General features: G+C 33.0%; 1 protein-coding gene across 1 annotated transcript; it reads left to right on the forward strand.

Annotated features, from left to right (window-relative positions):
- The first annotated feature begins 1,918 nt into the window (after nt 1-1,918).
- On the forward strand, nt 1,919-2,467 carry LOC132057969 (uncharacterized). Its single transcript, XM_059450544.1, has one exon. It carries the CDS (start codon nt 1,919-1,921, stop codon nt 2,465-2,467), a length of 549 nt encoding a protein of 182 aa, XP_059306527.1.
- The last annotated feature ends 17,872 nt before the right edge of the window (nt 2,468-20,339 follow it).

The raw sequence follows: 20,339 nt of genomic DNA on the forward strand, positions 1-20,339 counted from the left end.
AAATCGCTTAATATGCTAAACAAATGCCGGAAGATATATCACTTTCCATCTTGTTTGGCATATAAAGGAATTTGACTCGGTCAGATATGAAGTTTTTCGTTAAAACAAATTGGGTTTAGTATTTTCTATTTTCTGGCTTTGAAAATCAGGTGCCACATTATTAAAAAATGGTTAGATATATCTCTTTTCGGCTTGAGTAATCTTTTGGTAAAATAACAAAAGATAAGTGATTTTTCTTAAAAGAAAAAATGACTTTTTTCGCCTATATTCAATAACTCATTCACTGTTTAAGCAATAAACTTAACAAGTAAATATATCTTCTAAAATACAAATAATAATAGTGTCAGAAAATTAATTAAGGGTTCCCTATATATTACCCAAAAAACAATTTAAAATTTGGGTCCTTTTGTTACAAGCTGATACCTACTTCATTACTTTGTATACATATAGTAAATTTTCTTGACATATAATTATAATTCCAGAAAAAAAGTAGTGATGTTTGTGGATCCATTCATGAATGCCTTTTGGCTAAGTATTGGTAATTACAGCAATGCAATGCATGTTAGGAGGACCACAATAAACAGGTCACTCCTCGCCTCTCCGAAAATGATTTTCCTAAAAAGAAATTCTAAAAAGCACAAACTAGAGAGAGAGGGATTTAAATATTCCCACAATATTTTTCAATTTTTGAATATATTTTTATATATATTAAAACCAAATATTCATATTCTTATACTATAAAAATTCTATAAAATAATTAACAGTTTTATTTCATATAATTATAGTTAATATATAGACAAAATTGCTTCGGACATTCAGGTAGATGTCAAAAAACAAAGCAGATGTTTAACATCTCTAAGATGTATTAAGTAAGCGTTTGGTCATGAATTGAGTGATATCTAAAGAAAAAAGAATTTGGAGTTTAAGTTGTATAATTGGACATGCAATCGCATGAAACAATGTTAAATTTTTGTGAGGTGAATTCTCTTTTACTCAAAAAATCAGAACAATTTTTTAAAGGAGTGAAAAATTGACACGATATATAACTAAATAAGTTTTGAAAAAATGAAATAAAAAAATAATATCCAAACAGGCCCTAAGAAGCCGTTTGTGTAAGAGTTATGTATTGCTATTCTAGTCAATTCTTTGTTGGTAATGCAAAGCCAAAGTTTCTTTGTGGTTCCTCTTTTCCTTACTTTTCTTTTCTCCTCTATAAAGTGCAAATGTCCAACATAGGTGGAGAAAAGTCTTTCTTTCCTCCTTATATTGAATTGTGTGTTGTTAGGTTAGTAAATGGGCTAGAACAACAGATGGACCTCGCGCACATGAGAATTGGGCTCCATAGGCAAAAGTGATGAATTTGTACCCCCCCCCCCCCCCCCGCGCTCTAGGTAGACGTCAGGTCCAAATTAATTCTGATTTTGCAAAATATTATTTATTGTGCAGATTTGTAACCTCTGAATTAAGTGACCCATTATTCAAGAGTTAATGCCAATAATTATTTTCCTCCATTATTCAGATTTATTGGCATAATTATTTTTTGAACGACAACCAACGTTTCTGATTCTTGACTCTATTTTCATCTACCTATAAAACGATGTTTACAAATTTCTTGAAAATACACCGACTTCTCTTCTACACAAAAGCTAATATTCTTCTAGTTTCTGGGCAACTGTTTGTGCAAGCTCTATACTTCCAACCACCAGTGCAGGTGTTCGGGAGTTGTTGTGGAACCTTGAGGAGCACACCGGGCTAAACGATTTGCACCGTGGTTGGTTCGGAAATCACTTTCAAGGCAGTGGCTTGCCACGAAACAACTGTGGTTTCATAATTTGTTTTCTTGTTTTCCTTCTAACTGATCTATATTGTTCTCTATTTTACTAACAATTTGAAAGCGATTTTATACAATACTGATCAGATGGCTATTTCTTCAAATAAAACTCTTCTAGATTTGTCAAAGCTTGAACCTTTGGATGAAAACAATTTTAAACGCTGGTCTCAAAAACTTTTGATTTTCTTTGAACAATTAGAATTTGACTATGTTTTATTTGACGAACCACATGTTGATGTTCCAAACGTTGTTATTGATGTTTTTAACACCACTGGTGGTTCTTCTGCTGCTGTTGTTATTGATGATGCTGCTAAAAAGAAATTTGAAAAAGATAACAAAATTGTTAGAGGACATCTGCTGAACCATATGATTAACCCTCTGTTTGGTTTATTTGTTACTAACAAATCTACTAAGGAAATATGGGACAGTTTGGAAAAGAAATATGGTGCTGATGATGTAGGAAAGAAAAAGTATGTTGTTGGCCAGTGGATTAAGTTCCAAATGGTTGACAATAAGCCAATTATGGAACAGGTTCATGAGTGTGAGAACTTGACTGCAGCTGTTCTGATTGAGGGCATGAAGATGTGTGAGGTTTTTCAGGCCAATGTTTTGCTTGAGAAATTTCCACCTTCTTGAAGTGATTACAGAAACCAACTGAAGCATAAAAAGGAGGACTTGACTATTCAAGAATTGATCAGTCACATAAGGACTGAGGAGGCAAACTGTCTCAAAGATAAGATGGAAGCTTTTTCCCTTAATTCTCCTAAAGTTAACCTTGTGGAAACTTCTGGTACTGTTGTGAAAGACAGGTTCAAAGGCAAACAGAAGAAATTCCCCAAAAAGGGAAATGGGAAGAAGAAGAATCACTTCAATAAGCCGGAGAGCCAAATCCAGAAGTTCAAGGGACCTTGTTTCATCTGTGGGAAACTTGGTCACGGGGCTGCTCAGTGTAATCAAAGACAAGGGCAAAACTCGAAGCAGGGAGGGCAAGGTGTTGCCCAAGCTAATCTTGCTGAGGGGAATGAAGTTATTGCTGTTGTGGTCGTTGAGGCGAATCTGGTGGCTAACAAGACTGATTGGGTGTTGGACGCGGGTGCTTCAAGGCATCTTTGCGCTAATAAGGAGCTGTTCCACAACTTTGAGGAGTCTACTGATGGCGAGTGTGTCTACATGGGTAACTCCACTACTGCTGGAGTTATGGGTAAAGGAAAAACCCTACTTAAGTTAACTTCTGGAAAAACTTTAGCCTTGAACAATGTTCTATATGTACCGTCCCTTCGTAGAAACTTAGTTTCTGGAGCACTTCTCAACAAAGCAGGCCTTAAGCTAGTTTTTGAAGTTGATAAAATTATTATTTCTCGTAGAGGAGACTTTGTTAGGAAGGGGTATCTTAGTGGGGGTTTATTTGTACTGAACATTGTTCAAGAGATCATCAATAATGAAAATGTTTCCAGTTCTGCTTATATTGCTGAGTTTGTTGATTTATGGCATGATAGACTAGGTCATGTTAATATTGCTTCTATAAAAAGACTTAGAAAAATGGAATTAACCCCTGCGGTAAAAGTTGATGAATTTTATAAGTGTCCTGTGTGTGTAGAAGCAAAGCATGCTAAGAAATCATTTAAATCTGTTACTAGTAGAAAGACAGAATTGCTTGAACTAGTACATTAAGACTTAACTGTTTTCAAGAACACGGTTAGTAAAGGTGGAAAGAAGTATTACATTACTTTTGTTGATGACTTTTCTAGATACGCTAAGGTATATCTTCTTAAGTCTAAAGATGAGGCGTAAAAGCATGTTTTTGAAATTCAAAGCAGAAGTAGAAAACCAATTAGACAGAAAAATCAAGAGACTTAGATCTGATAGGGGCGGTGAATATTGTACCAATACTCTAGAGGCTTTTAGTGAGAAAAATGGTATTATACATGAAGTTAGTGCTCCTTATACTTCCCAACAAAATGGTGTAGTTGAACGCAAAAACCGAACCCCAAAGGAAATGATGAACTCCATGCTTTTAAGTTCGGGTCTGTCTGACAACATGTGGGGGGAATCTGTTTTGTCTGCATGCTATATTCTTAATAGAGTCCCTCATAAGAAGTTAGACAAGACTCCATACGAGGTGTGGAAAGGGTTTTCCCTTAACTTGAAATTCCTGAAAGTGTGGGGATGATTGGCTAAGGTTAGTCTACCTGATTTCAAATGGATACATGTAGGATCTAAGACTTTTGACACTGATTTTATTGGTTATGCTCAAAATACTGTTGCTTATAGATTTATATCTTTGAATGATTATTCTATTTCTGAATCTAGAGATGAGGAATTTTTTTAGCATGTTTTTCCTTTGAAAAATAATGTGCCTATTGATGTGCAATATAATGCTTCTACATCTATGTCTGTTAATTCTCATGTTGTGCCTTCTTCTAATGTTGTTGATAATGAGCATGAAATTGAACTTAGAAGAAGTAAAAGACGTAGAATTGAGACTAGTTTTGGTCCTAATTTTATTACTGCTTTCTTGACGGAGAATTGTACTATTGATGTTTTAAATGATGAATTAGTGTCTATTTACTTAATGGAGGAAGACCCTAAAACTTATGATGAAGCAAAGGTGGTCAATAGATGCTATGTTTTGGAAAGAGTCCATTAAAAGTGAATTAGACTCTATAGTTTCTAATCACGCTTGGGACTTGCATGATTTGCCTAAAGGTTCTAGACCCATAAGTAGCAAGTGGATATTTAAAAAGAAATTGAGACCTGATTGTACAATTGATAAATATAAAGCTAGATTTGTAATTAGGGGCTTTACCCAAAAGCAAGGTGTTGATTACTTTGATACTTATTCTCCTGTGACTAAAATAGCGACCGTTAGAACTCTTATTGCCTTAGCCTTTATTCATAATTTAGTGGTACACTAAATGGATGTTAAAACAGCTTTTCTAAATGGTGATTTAGAAGAAGAGGTCTATATGACTCAACCTGAAGGTTTTGTGGTCCCAGGATAGGAAGAAAAAGTATGCAAATTGAGAAAGTCCTTGTATGGCCTAAAGCAGGCACCTAAGCAGTGGTATGAAAAGTTCAATGGCACATTAGTGGCTGATGGTTTTGTTGTTAATGCTTCTGATACCTGTGTTTATTCTAAAATGATAGGATCAGATTGTGTGATTATACGTTTATATCTGGATGACATGTTAATCTTTGGCCCTACTGTGAATGTTGTTAATGAGGTTAAGAATTTTTTGTGTTCTAAGTTTGAAATGAAAGACCTTGGAGAAGCAGATGTCATTTTAGGCATTAAAATCAAAAGAACTGTTAATGGCTTTTCTTTGTGTCAGTCTCATTACATTGAGAAGATGTTGAAGAAGTTTGATTGTTTTGATGTTGCTCCAGTAAGAACTCCTTATGATCCTAGCATACACTTGAAAAAGAATAAAGAATCCAGTGTTTCTCAGACTGAATAGGCTAAAATAATTGGGAGTGTAATGTTTCTCATGAACTATAGTCGGCCTGATATAGCTTATGTTGTTAGTAGATTGAGTAGATATACTCATAATCCTAATAGTGAACATTGGAATCCTCTTCATCGTTTGTTAAGGTATTTGAGAGGTACTATGGATTGGTGTTTGCATTTTAATAAATTTCTGTTTTTTAGAAGGTTTTTGTGATGCAAACTGGGTAACTGACAATGATGAAGTTAGCTCTACTAATGGCTATGCGTTTACTTTGGGTGCAGGTGCTATTTCATGGAAGTCCTCAAAACAGACTTGTATAGCACGTTCTACTATGGAGTCTGAGTTTATTGCTCTTGAGTTGGCAGGGCAAGAAGCTGAGTGGTTGAGAAACCTTTTGGCAGATGTGCCATTGTGGGGAAGACAAGCTTCACCAGTCTCCTTACATTGTGACTCACAAGCGGCAATTGGGATTGCTAAGAACAGTGTACACAATGGAAAAAGGAGACATATTCGCATCAGACATGGTCCAGTTAAACAATTGTTGAAACATGGTGTTATCTCTTTGGAATATGCAAGGTCCGAAAGAAACTTGGTGGATCCTTTAACCAAGGGTTAACAAGGAAAATGATCCTTGAAACGTCGACGGGGATGGAGCTAAAGCCTATGGATTGAGGTAATATGGTGGATACCCGTTTGTGGTCAAACGAAGCCATATAGGCCATCAATAAACACTAAATTTCCTATCCCTATGGCGTGTAGTGGTGTTTATAAGGTTGAACTTTTTGCTCTTAATGATTCCATAGCCTTAAGATGGTCTATGAGATAGACTTGATGGAATCACCTATGTGAGTGTAAAGGTGTGATCGCCTTTTATGAAAGATTTAGGCCATCTTTCTAAAGCACTTATTAGACCCAAAGTGTGTGCATGACCATAAAAGCACTTTTGTGAGTATTGCGGAGTTTGCATAAAACTAAGGATATAGTATGTTTTGTGGGGGTCTGAACTCATGTCCATTTAGTTCAAGAGTACTTCACTTTTTGGATATCTGTTGTTGCCTCATTTCATTACATGTTAATTCAAATCGAAAGATATTGACACTTAAATACATGTTCCTTCTTTTGTCCAGAAATTATTCCTATTCTTTATCTTTGCATTAATGGGGGATTGCGAGAGTTATGTATTGCTATTCTAGTCAATTCTTTGTTGGTAATGCAAAGCCAAAGTTTCTTTGTGATTCCTCTTTTTCTTACTCATCTTTTCTCCTCTATAAAGTACAAATGTCCCATATAGGTGGAGGAAAGTCTCCCACATAGGTGGAGGAAAATCTTTCTTTCCTCCTTATATTGAATTGTGTGTTATTGGGTCAGTAAATGGGCTAGAACAAGAGATAGACCTCGCGCACATGAGAATTGGGCTCCGTAGGCAAAAGTGATGAATTTGCAACCCCCCCCCCCCCCCCCCCCCCTCCCTGCGCGTGAGGTAGACGTCAGGCCCAAATTAATTTTGGTTTTGTAAAATATTATTTTTTGATATTTTGGACTTATCCGAAATTGTCCAAATACATCCTTACCAGAAATTACCCAAATATGTGTAGATTCATTCAATGGAATTGATTGTGCAGATTTGTAACCTCTAAATTAAGTGACCCAATATTCAAGAGTTAATGCCAATAATTATTTTCCTCCATTATTAAGATTTGTCGGCATAATTATTTTTATGAACGTTATTTCTGATTCTTGACTCTGTTTTCATCTACCTATAAAACGAGGTTTACAGATTTCTTGAAAATACACCGACTTCTCTTCTACACAAAAGCTAATATTCTTCTAGTTTATGGGCAACTGTTTGTGCAAGCTCTATATTTCCAACCACCAGTGCAGGTGTTCGGGAGTTGTTGTGGAACCTTAGGGAGCGCACCGAGCTAAACGATTTGCACCGTGGTCGGTCAGAAAATCACTTTCAAGGCAGTGGCTTGCCACGACACAACTGTGGTTTCATAATTTATTTTCTTATTTTCCTTGTACCTGATCCATATTATTCTCTATTTTACTAACAGTTTGTCCACATAATTTTTTAAATCATTTATTTAAAAAAATTATTTGGTTATATATGTTTACCCGTAAATCAGTACAATTGGATTTGTATACGTGGTTATGAACACGTGGATCAGTATGACCAAAATAGCGAAATAATATGTAAGAATAAGCAAGATAACTGTAAAGAAAGCTAATGATATTCAACGTAAATAGCCTGATCTTTATATAAATGATGAGCTAGTGACTCCGGGCTATTTGAGTGCCAAAGCTCCCTTAAGGACAATCAAGAACAAGAACAAGAATAAAGAAATTGCTTAAGGGTACTTGTTTGCTAATGGATTTGAGATGTCCTTATCATGAAATGAGAATCCCTATTTATACTTGACCTGTAGGATACACGTACCATGAATCGTAACCCCCCCCCCCTCTCTTCTTTTATTACCAAACATTAATGGTTGGGTAATAATGAGCAATAAAAATGATAATAATGTTCATTTATAGCCCGAGGAAAACTCGGGGTCTTCGTTTAACGTTTGTACATTGAACTTTGTGTGACTAGTGCAACTGAAAGGTTCCCCGGAGGCGAGATGTCATGACACTCCTTCGGGCTGCAGAAGTGTTCTCGGTGACTCTTACTTGCTGACTAGAATCCAACCTGTCGCATGTGCTACGTGTCGCCAGTCTTGGAGTCTACGGATTTTGCCAAATACAATATATTGGATTAATCTTTTAGTTATTTTTTTAAAAAAAATGAGTCTTTTAAGTGAAATAAAAGTGAATATTATTTCCACTAACAAATTTTAACTTTTTTTCAAATTAAATGCATGTTCAAACACATTTCAATATATAATTACCTTTTTCAAATAACTCCAAATACTATTTTTTTTAAGGGAAAATTACACGCTATATGTTTATTTGGAGAAAATACTTACCCGAAATGGCCCATATTTTTAATATTACCCGAAAAGGCCCTTTTATGCATTATTATACACTTTTATATAAGATTGATACATTGTCTACCGTAAGTATATAATGTTGTATAACGTGTGTATAAACACTGTTGCGAAAAAACAATAATGGGCTATATAGATGTAAATTAAAAATATGACTATGTGGATGTAATATTTTATTTTGAATTGTATATTATTGAAATTATCCTTTTTTTAATGTATCATAATTCTTATTTCCACGTGCCTACTAATCTTTGACGACCTTCTAATGGACACAAATTGGCCTATGTTGAGGAGCCGCGATACTCTAAACGGCACAATTCATTTAGCCACCAAATGTTGCATAATTTTCAAGAATCTTGCCCAAAAAAGAACTCAAAGGAATTGATATTCAAGCTAGCCAACACTGGAGCCCATATGATATATATTGACAACAAATGTTGATCTACTTTTTATAAAGGCGGATTTAAATTTTAAAATTTATGAGTTTTTTGTAGAAACCTCATTTAGTTGAGTAAACTGATAGCTGGGTTTATAGACTATAGTAATACTATTTATAAATAAAAAGTTTTTTTAACGACAATACAAGATTTAAATAAAAATTATTGAATTCACCTGAATCCGTACGTCATATGCTAGTTTCGCCTCTGACTCCATACCCCGTCGAATAACATGGTTTCTGATAAGACAAAATACATTCTATATTTTGATGATCGTCAAACTGCTAGAGAAATAGGGTGAGACCTGGTTCGCGATCTGCTCTCTCTATACGTCGTACAGTCAGCAGCAACAACTGTAAAGCTGTGCTGCCAATTGCACTACCATCATGTCACTTTTTCCAACATATTGTGTATCACTTGAAAACCTAAACAATCTTGTGCAAATCCTTGCCGCCACAAGTTCTCAAATGCTCTCAAGAAGAAAGCCACTTACAAGCTGAAGAACCTGATCCAGACACCAGATTATGTCTATGTTCTTTAGGTTGTTGTGAGTTTTTGTTCATTTGTTCTTTAAACTGTAAACCTATACTTCTTTCAAGAAGCTGTTGTAGGTAGCTTAAATTCTCAGTAGTTGTTAGGCAGTTTACCTATTCAATCTATTGAGTGGTACCTAATAACGTCAAAATTCACTCCCCAAATAGAAAGTGTACACAATCGTATACAATATAATTTACCCAACTATGAGTCGGGGTCGATCCCACAGGAAACAATATAATAAGCGAGTAAGAAAGTAAGGAACTTTCACTTACTAAGCTAAGCCAAACGATAGATAATATTTTGGTTTTTTGAGAATTATAACTAATGCGGAAATGTAAACTAACCTAGAAAGCAAGTAAAATGATCAATGGCCACAAGCATGAATAATAGGAGATTACACTTAAGTAACGATCCAACGTATTTTACGATTTTACAACTAAGAACGAGGTTATGTTAATAAATAATAATTTCTAAATTTCATCGAAAGTTTCTCAACCAAATCAATGAATTTCACTTTAAGCTTTTTCAATCCTTAAAGTGTGATATTAGGCACAATCAATATAATCTCAAGTGACTTTCCTCTCTCGAGCTCAAGTCATTAGATGAGGGTTATGCCTCAAATCCTTGTTAACTAATCTTTCCCAAATCGATTTTCCTCTCTCGAGCTCAAATCAAATTAAATGGGCAAGTCCTAGGGTTAGCTAATCCCTTTGGAAACATTCAAGAACGAGATTAATTAAAGAAAAAATAGCCCACCTCATTAGGAATAAAATCATTCAATACATAAGCAAAACAAGAGTTTCAAACCAAACTTTAATCAAGAATATTTTCATAAACAAGATTCAAGTAATGGAATAGAAAGCTACACACTTAGATAATCAATACATAGCAAGAAAAGGAAGAAATGAGTAAAGGATTAAGAAATTCTCATCAAAATCTTCAAATCTTCATTCCCCAAGTGTGTGTTAGAACCCTCGCTCTTCAATACTTGTTTTGAATGGCCAAAGACATGAATAATTTCACCAAGTCATGCTTTTATAGTTGCCCAATTTTTCCAAGTCCAAAATGACAAAATATGCCCCAGATTTCAGTTTTTGCAGTTCCGTCCCGTTTTTGCAAAACTATCCAGTTTTTGCAAAACTGTCCAGTTTTAACAGTTTTGCAAAACTGTTTAGTTTCTGTCCAATTTGGCCTCTTTTTGACTTTATTTTCACTTGATTTCTTCCGATCACTTCTAAATCACATAAAACCTATAAAATAGGTGTAAACAATATTAAATGCACTATTTTCTTAATCAAACATAGCAAAAATATAAGATTAAAGAAGAGATAAGTTGGTAAAATACCAATTTATCAGTACCCTTGGCTAGAGTTGGTCAAGTGTATTAGTTGGTTGGTTTGGCTAGAGTTAGTCAAATGTGGTTGTGTGCTTGGCTAAGGGTAGTTAAGAGTTGTAGCTTACAATAGGTTTATTGTAAGGGTGAGGAATTTATGTGAGTTAAATTCCTAAATTGCAAGAGGTTGTAATCTGAAGTTGCTCAGTGTAGTGAAGTGAAATCCTGCATGGTAGGTCGTGATTTTTAATTCTTTGAGTAAGGAATTTTCCACGGTAAAATCTTGTGTTATTTACTTACTGCACTATTTGAGAGAATTGGTAGACAACCAGGTCTCTTCATATCTTTTGTTTAATGGGCGACTTGCTAATAACAGTTTCAATTGCTGATGTTTCATCAAAGCCTGAACAAAAATAAAAAGCACGAGAAGAAAATAAGGCAACAACGTATTCGAATATTTACACCACACTATATTGACTAGAATTTTAGACATGACTAACATAAAATAAATAGGAAAATAGCCCCACTTCATCAGCAGCACGACATAGATTTGGAAAATATGATTGTTGTAGGGTTAGTTTAGTATTTATAACATACGTTGATAGTGTTAACTAATTTTAAGGTAAGGGTATTAAGTATTTGATTTGAAAATAAAAGGGAGTGTATGTAAACCGAGTGTCAGTATAAGAATACTTAACGTAATTTATACAAAGAAAAAGTGTTGCTGAAAGTAAGAAGTCAGTCAAGTTTAGAGTTGATTTCGCAGATGGTTATTCTAACTCTCACTTTATTGTACTAAAGTAATTAAACATTTTTTTTTTTTTTGGTGTGAGTTTTGTGCAATAAAACAAAAGTTAATTGACCATCTATAAATTCAAATTCACAAATAGCCACTTTTCAATCCTCCTGTAATTAAAAAATAGTTATTGTCCTAGAGTTTTAACTTTAAAAAGTGAAATCTATTCTAAAGTTTTGCTTATAGAAATTGAAACTCAAGGACAGTGACTATAAAACAAAAAGTAGCAAGAGAGCTATATAGGAAACTTTACACAAAAAGACGATCAGATCGGCTACCTAGATTATCACATATTATATTTCAATCAGTTATTTTTAATTTCGGTGATTAGGTAGGCTGCTATTTAGATTAATTCTCACACATGTATTCTTTTTCTTTTTTACTTGAAGTCTAGAATGTCTAAACACATGGGCTAATATGGGCAGCCCATAGAAGTCCAAATCTCTGTCTTATCCTAGTCAGGAAATGCTCTTACATAATAAAAACTGAGATATGGGAAGCCTACATATAATTGGCGCAAGTTAAGATTTTTTTACATCCAACCATAAGATAAAACTAAATAAGTAGCCAACTAATTACTAGCATAAGAGTGAAATGCTTCACAAGAGAAACTCTAAAGGAAATGTGATTTTCCAATAAAAAGATCCAGAGACCAAAATAAGTAAGGCAGACATTAATCTAATATTAATGAAGAAATTACATATAGTATATAACAACAGGTTTATATTTGCGACACCATACGTCTCCACTAATAACAAATTCTTTGTTTGGACCATAGTTTCTCTTCAAATGGTCTTCTTCTCATCAAATGCTACATTGGGCAAAGTTACACAAAATTAGGGTCATAAATGGTGGTTTGTGTTGGATTTAACCTTGCGTCCCAACCTTCTCTACTTTCTTTGATGCCAAAAATTAATAACTAGTCAACTAGGAAGACAACTATTCTTTTGAACGAGAAGAGCGAGTCTCAATCTGGGGCTCTCTTAACTATAAGACATTTAGTTTCCCTTTAGAGTAGTCATCGGGAAGGCTAAACCAACCTTTTTTTTTATTCAGATTGGTTAAAATGGACTGAATCAATAAATAGGTCATTGTCCAACCCTATCCAGCTTTAGTTGGATTGAGATGAATTGCCTTAAAATGAGCTAAACAGCGAATCAAGTCCAACTCGGTCAACTCACACGAAGTTTTAGTTACTTGGTTTGTCATCTTATAATTTGTTTACAATTAGTACTAAATAAATAAAATAAGAAAATATTTTTTTCTTCTTTGTGTAGATATATATATATATATATATATATATATATATATATATATAACATATCGAATAAAAATATTTAAATATATTGATAAAGCTTCTCATGAGTCAATTTAGGGCTATGTAATTAGCCCAAATCAACCCAACTTTTAGGTGAGCTGAATTTAAGCAGGTAACGATGAACAAAGTTAATAATGGACAATTTACACAAATATCTGACCAAATTCTTTGTTTACTACTTCGATTTAAGTTGATTCTTTGTTAAAAAGTAAAGGAGAGAGTTATATTTTTATCAGTTAATTTTACGCAAAATATACAAGTGTAAAGATAAACAAAGGTAATTTTCTTGGTTATTAACCTATCTCATTAGCAAAAAGAATCATTTTTTTGCACGGAATGGCCTTCAAATTAAAGGCGCTGGTCTTTAAGTTTTGCCCCTCAAATTGCTGGTCATTAACTTTTGCCTTTCGCTTAAAAAAGTGATCAAAAATACTGTGAGGTTTTGGGTTCGAAACTCCGCTCAGTCAAAAGAAAAATCGCAACGCAAGGTTTCGCGAAAAGTTACGCCTTATAAGGCAAAATTTGCCTCAAAATTCTACTTTAAGGCAGAGATTTTCCTTAATCTTTTGCCTCAAGGCAAAAAAAAAAAAATTACTCTGCTAGAATTCTACAAAAGTTAGGCCTAGGCTTAATTTTACAACGAAATTCTGTCTTGCTAATTTTTTTGTGACTGAGTCAGGGTTCGAACCCAGAACCTCGAGATATTTCAGGCGAAGGACAAAAATTAAAGACTAGCAATTTGAGGGGTAAAAACTAAAGATCGCCCCTGAATAAGGACAATCGTGCAAATTGCCCAAAAAAAATTCAGGGAAGCATCTACATTTCTATAAACATATAATTGAAGCTAAGTTACGAGATGCTTGAACAACGTACAAATTAGAAAAAATAAGAATTTAGAGATAGTAGAATTTAGAGTTAGTAACTACAATGTACATAATGATCAGTGCACTTTTATTATATTTACATACTTAATTTTTTTCATATAAAATGTAATTTAAGTTGAAAGTAGCGAGTTTACTGCATTTATTAAATCGGCCGTTAATGCACCTGTCCAAAAATACTAGATATCAATTTGCGCAGCAAATCCCTCCGTCACAAGATAAATGCTGTCTTATAAAAAATCACGCCCATTAAGAGTGTGATTAGTATAGAGGAAAATGTTTTTCAGTATTTTTTTTTTTAATTTTTTCATATTTGGTTGGTCAAAATGTTTTGAAAAACAAGTTACTTTAAAATGAGGAAAATGACTTCCTTAATGGAAGTAGGGAAAACAAGTTTCCTGTGATATTCCAAGTCATTGTCTCATCTCCACCCACCAAATGCCTCCAACCCCCATCCCTTGACCAACCCACCCCCGCCACCCCCTGAACCACCACTCATGTTTCCCGTTTCACCCCCATAGTATTTTGCTAAATTACATATAATTACTCTTAGGATAATTATTTTTTGCTTACTTATCAAACACTAGAAAATAAGTAAGAAACTCACTTGATTTCTAAGAAAACATTTTCCTTCATACTAAACACACCTTAAGAAATGTGAAGTTTACTAAACTGGCCCAATTTATTAGATGTTTTTTGAAAATTAAGTAATATTAAAGAGGACTACTTCATTAATGTTAAAAGCATAGTTGTAAACAATTGCCAAATTTAGCTCAAATTTCTAAGTAGGCGTCTGGACATCAGATTTCATCTCATAAGATGAAATCAGCCAAATCATCCAAAATGGCATGATTTGGGATTCCAAATCATGATTTCAAATTTTTTAAATGTAAAAGTTGACCCATAAGTTTATATTTTGTAAAAATAGATCCATAGTTAGTTGGTATATATATTTACCAATCATGTTTACCAACCATTTATATCAAGTATTAAAAGATTTACAAGTTGGTAATATATTTATAACAAATTTACTCTTACCAACCATGTGAGGGATTATATTAAAGGATAGTTACACTACAACTCGTGTTCAATTTTTCATTTTATTGAAATAAAATTTGATCAATTGATGTTTTATTTTTTATAAATGCCTTCTAGTAGCATATTAATTTTGTTATGAACTACGACTTGCTCATTTGGTAAGATTGTGTAAGAATTAGGAAAGTTTTGATGGTTTTCACTAGGGGGTGTACATGGACCGGGTTGGTTCGGATTTTTAAATACCAAACCAAACCAATTGCATCGGGGTTTTAGATTTATACACCAAACCAAACCAATAAAATTCGGGGTTTTCAACCTCGGGTTTTCTCGGGCTTTTCAACCTCGGGTTTTCTCGGATTATTCTTTTTTCTTGGGTTTGGATTTTTTCCCGGAAAAGTCTTCATACAAACACATATAACTTTTACTTCAAATATTTCCTTTGTCCTGTTAAGATACAACTATATAATTAAGGTGTTTCTTAAGAAAATAACACAAAATGTGAGATGAGTGATAATATTGTATTAAAATATTCAACAAAAAGGACAATAAAATCGGTTAAAATAAATATTGCTAATTAATAAGCCATAAAGAAATTGACCATAATCTAAAAATACTAAGTCATACTAAAAGAAGTACGGCTAATAAGTATTAATACATGACAAGGAAAAAAAATTAAGTTATGTATTTTCACTCTCTAGATCAATTTTGCAAAACTAAAGAATATCCAACATTATTGTCATTCCTAGTCATAGAATTGAATTTCTTTTGTTAGCATTAGTGATGAGTTGGTTTTGGTTTTGGTTTGGACTTTCTTTGAGTTACTAACATCCATGGGATATAAAACTTGTTGAAATTCAAAATTCTAAGTTCAAGCTTGAAATAATTTGATAATAGACAAAAAAACTACGAAAAAATTTAAGAAATATTTATAAATTACATTACAAATAAATATTTTATGTATAAAATATTGTAAAAATTGAATAAATGTAATGCCGGGTTGGTTTGGTTCGGTTTGACTTTTTTTAGCTAAAACCAAAGCAAACCAATTATGGTCGGGTTTTATTTTCCAACACCAAACTAAGTCAAATCAAACCACTAGTCGGGTTTTTTTCTCGATTTATTGGTATGGTGCGATTTGTCGGTTTACTTTGTACGCGCCTAGTTTTCACATCTTGTGGGATTTTTATATTTATAAGAAAAAATACAGCTTAAGAAATTCAAATTGCATGTCCAAATAAAACTTTAATTTCAAATGATCATGATTTCAGATCATGTGCAAACAGCTCCTAAGATAACACTTATTCCAGAACATTTTTTTTTCCTAAGGTGTGTTTATTTTGGGACGGAGGGAGTAAATAAGAAAATGATAAATCAATGAAAATGTAACAAGATAAAGAACACTAATTAATAAGAAAGATTCATATAGATTATATCAACTGATCATGCAACTGAAAACATGTATAATTAAATACTTATCAGATATTTAATATCCGAATGTAGTACATTTTACTTAATTTCATCCTTGACGTCGTTCCCTTGCATGTGATGTTCCCTCTTTCTCCATTGATTCAACCGGCAACGGCGGTAACGTAACACCGCTAGCCGTCCGGCCTAGGCCAGATTTTGGCGGCGGCGGAACAACCTTATTTTGCTCGCCGCCGCCAGTACTGTCGGCCTCGGCCAACGCTAGCGGATCAACTAACGAAATGTTGTCCGGAAGGACAAAATTAAAACTCTGAGATGGTCTCCTTTGGTGGCGATTTGCTCTCTCAGAAGACATTTTTTTTCTTTGGGTTTGAGGAGAATGAATGAAAGTGTGAAGAATTTAAGCAAAGAAATGTATTAAATGGGGTTGAGAAGTTGGTGTAGTGTAGATATGTAGTAAAGTGGTTGTTGACTATGTACATATATAGGCATGTTAGAAGAGGCAAAGATTATCCATTTACATTGGGATTCTTTTCTTCATTTATTACATTAAAGATTCTTTTTTTTTTTTACGGTATCATTTTTCTAACTTTGACTTTAATCAAATATGTTGTTCAGAGGCTTAATTCTTTTTAGGTGAAATTTATCGTGAATAGTTAATTGTAACAAGATCTTAAATTGAGAGTCTATCGGAAAGCAGGAGTAAAGTCTGCATACACTCTGCTCTCCCCAGACCCTACTTGTAAGATTAGGCTGGGTATATTGTTGTTGTACTTAATTATAGTAAGAAAAGATTAATTAGAAAGGAGCTTTGAAGAGATTAAAACCATATATATCTAGTTGTATAAGGTGAAATTATTGCAATTAGATTGCTACTCGATTTCGATGGATTGTGTAAATTTGATCCCGTATTTTTTAAAAGTTCTTTAATAGGATAGATTCTGGATAGTTATAGCAAATGAGATACAGGAAAAGAGGATCTTTAATGAAATTAAAATCATATATCCAATTGCATGTACAGATAGAATTACAATCAATAGACGACAACATCTTGAATCTCGATAAAATTGTGTAATCTGATCTCGTGTTTTCTTTTAAAGTTTTTTAGAAGGATCAACCGTGCATAGTTATCGCGAATAAGATATACAAAAAGAGAACTTTGATAGATAAAAATCATGTATCTAGTTCTATAAGGTCAAAATTGAAGTGTCGGACTGTAAATCTCAGTGGATTGTATAATTTTATCTAATACTTTTCTTTTTAAATTTTTGAGCGACGTTAGCCGTGAACAATTATAGCGAACAAAATGTGCGAAAATATGAGTTTTGATAAAATTAAAATCATATACTCCCTCCGTTCATTTTTATTTGTCCACTTTGGATTTTTCACGCTATTTAAGAAATAATAAATGGAGTATGTAATTTACCAATATACCCATATTAATTGATGCATATTTTTATTGGATTTGAAAAATGATTTGAAGTGAGTAATTAATACTATGGGTAAAACAGGAAAAAAAATATTATCTTATCTTGATATGTGAAAAATGACAAGTGAAAATGAAGATCTATTTTAGAAATAGTGGACAAGTAAAAGTGAACGGAGGGAGTATCTGATTATATAAAATGAAATTGCATTATTAGACTATACATGCAAAGTCAATGTGTTACTATAAGTGTAAAAATCTTTTGTTTTTCTCTTTTAAACTTTTGTGCCTATTTTTAACTACACATGCAAAACAGTGCGCTACTGACTTCCTTCTAGAACTAAAAGATATGGTTGTTTTGAATATTTTTCCTTTTTTGGTGTAAAAAGTTGCATGGTAGAATAAATGTCATACTACTTATTATCACGCAACTAAAAAGGGCAAATTTGAAAGGAGTAATTCACTAATTTAGGTAATATGTTGAGATAATGTACTTTTAAGGAAATATCAAAAGTAAAATACTCATTTTTCAAGTTATGGACAAAGACAGGAGAAACAAGCATCTTTTAATATACACAGCAAGCTTGTATAATCATGCTTACCGTAATTACAACTTACAACAAAATTATATTTCAACAAAAATGCTTTCACTCAACAAAAAAAATTCCATAGAGAAAAAAAGGGGCAAAGGAGTAGTAAAAGCCTTGTGAGAAAGAATGAAGAAATTAATTGTTGACAAGGACTTATGTTTCTTTGGTGAAGCAATTTCACAAATATTTAATTTTTATGTACTGGCAGTACAAAAGTATTATACACCTTTAAGTTATTTTAAATGTTTTATTAAAGAAGTAATCACTCATTTAGAAATTACTAACTTGAAATGTAAGACAACTAATATTTAACATGTTAAGCTGCACCGATTGCGTAAAACCCATTTGCATTGTCAGTAGTTATACCATAAATCCTTTGACAAACAAGGACGGATACATATTTTATTATACGAGTTCGACACAAAACAATAGTTTTAGCATCAGATACTGTATATATATTGAAAAATCTACTAAAATATACATATAATAAGCCACGAACCTAGTAGCCAGGGGCAGATCTTGGGCGCAAGGGGTTCCTTTGACTCCCCTTCTTCAAAAAATTTATTCTATATAAGGTTAAAATTATTTTTTATGTAAATATAATAGATGTTGAATCCCCCTGACTTCTTCTTCTGTTTATTTTTTTATATTTGAAACTCCTTAATAAAAATTCTGACTCCACTACTTCTAGTAACATAAGTGGGTTAGGGGTTCGGTAGCGAGCAAAGTGTCGCATAACCAATAAATTCCAAATGCAAGATCCGCTTTGGCTCATATCATGTGAGAAAAAAGATAATTCAGGAATCTTGAATCTTGCAGGCTAATCAAATTCATTGCATCCACGAAAATGGGACAGTAACATTAATGGAAGTAAGTCAACGTCGAGAAACATCGTGAACAAGAATTGCATGATTTTGTTTAATAATCCCTCTATCTGTTTTTATCGTCTTCGTAAATGCTGCTGAAATTAAAGAAATTGTTTTTGGTTGTTGTAATTTATTATAAATTGACAGAGATTGATCTGAATTTAACCACTACAAGATATAAAATTGTTAATTTAATGCATCCTGCAGGATTCCTTTTTCTTGGTTTAAAATTGTTATGCACTGTATTTTCTTGGTTTTGTTCGAATTGTGTTTTTCATAAGGTACATTGAATAACTCTTGCTTTACTTTTTCTTTGAATGACTCCCTCCATCAAATTATTTATCGTGATTTCCAAAAACAGTTGTCTCAAATTTTTTATCGTTTTAGAGTTAATTACCTTTTTCTCATTTCACCCTTAGTAGTTACTCCCTCAGTTTCATAATAAGTAGTGTTTTTAGTTTAGGCACACACCTTAAGAGAATTACGCGCTCCTAGCTAGAAAGTAAAAAAATATTTTACTAAGTTACCCTTAATCAAATGGTTTGAGAAAGAAGTATAGCTCTTTAATGGTTTCTTGGTTATGTAAAACTCCATTTATTTAAATAAAGGTAAATTGAAAGAAAAAAATTAATGCCTGCTTGAATTTATGAAACACTACTTATTTTGAACAAAATTAAAAGATAAAAACACCACTTATTATGAAACGGAGGGAGTATTGTGCTTGAAGACTACAAACACCTCAATTATGAGGTGATGTTATGGTTGTTCAAATACCAATTGAGGGGAAAATAGTTAAAACCCCCTCCTAATTAATGTTCCTTAAAGGGCGTGTCAAAGAGAATCGTGACGGATAATTTGAGACGGGGGAGAGTAGGTTAATAAGGTGCTTGTATTTGGACATAGAATTTGACAAAAAAAAATAAAAAAAAATCAAGGAATAATTACCATGTGAGACAAGTACATGAATGCTAGGAGTGAAGACTTACTTACCACTAAAACATATTAGCAGAAAATTATATTTTTTGGAGATAGGGGGACGAATTCGGATCAATCGAACTTCAAAGTGAATATTGTCCATCAAATGAGATGTCAACGTTAATTTTAACATATAAAATTGTAAATTGGGTAAATTACTAAAACTTCAACGGTTGTGATTGATATAATAATTTAAGGATTGTATGAGCGTTGTTCAAGTCAATATATTCAAAAGATTTGAGTGGCTTAAATTACATTAACTCAAGTCAATTGTATAACAATAGAATTAGCATGTGAAATAAGTAGATGCTTCTTATAGGAGTAGCTACTTATTAAGTAATTTAGGATAAAATTACATTATTTGAAAGTAAGTGTTGTTAATGTGACATATAAAATAGTAACTCGTCTAATTTATCAAAACTTAAAAAAATGTGAGATAAATAGATT

Source organism: Lycium ferocissimum, chromosome 5 (assembly GCF_029784015.1).
Source record: "Lycium ferocissimum isolate CSIRO_LF1 chromosome 5, AGI_CSIRO_Lferr_CH_V1, whole genome shotgun sequence".
Classification (NCBI taxonomy): Eukaryota; Viridiplantae; Streptophyta; class Magnoliopsida; order Solanales; family Solanaceae; genus Lycium; species Lycium ferocissimum.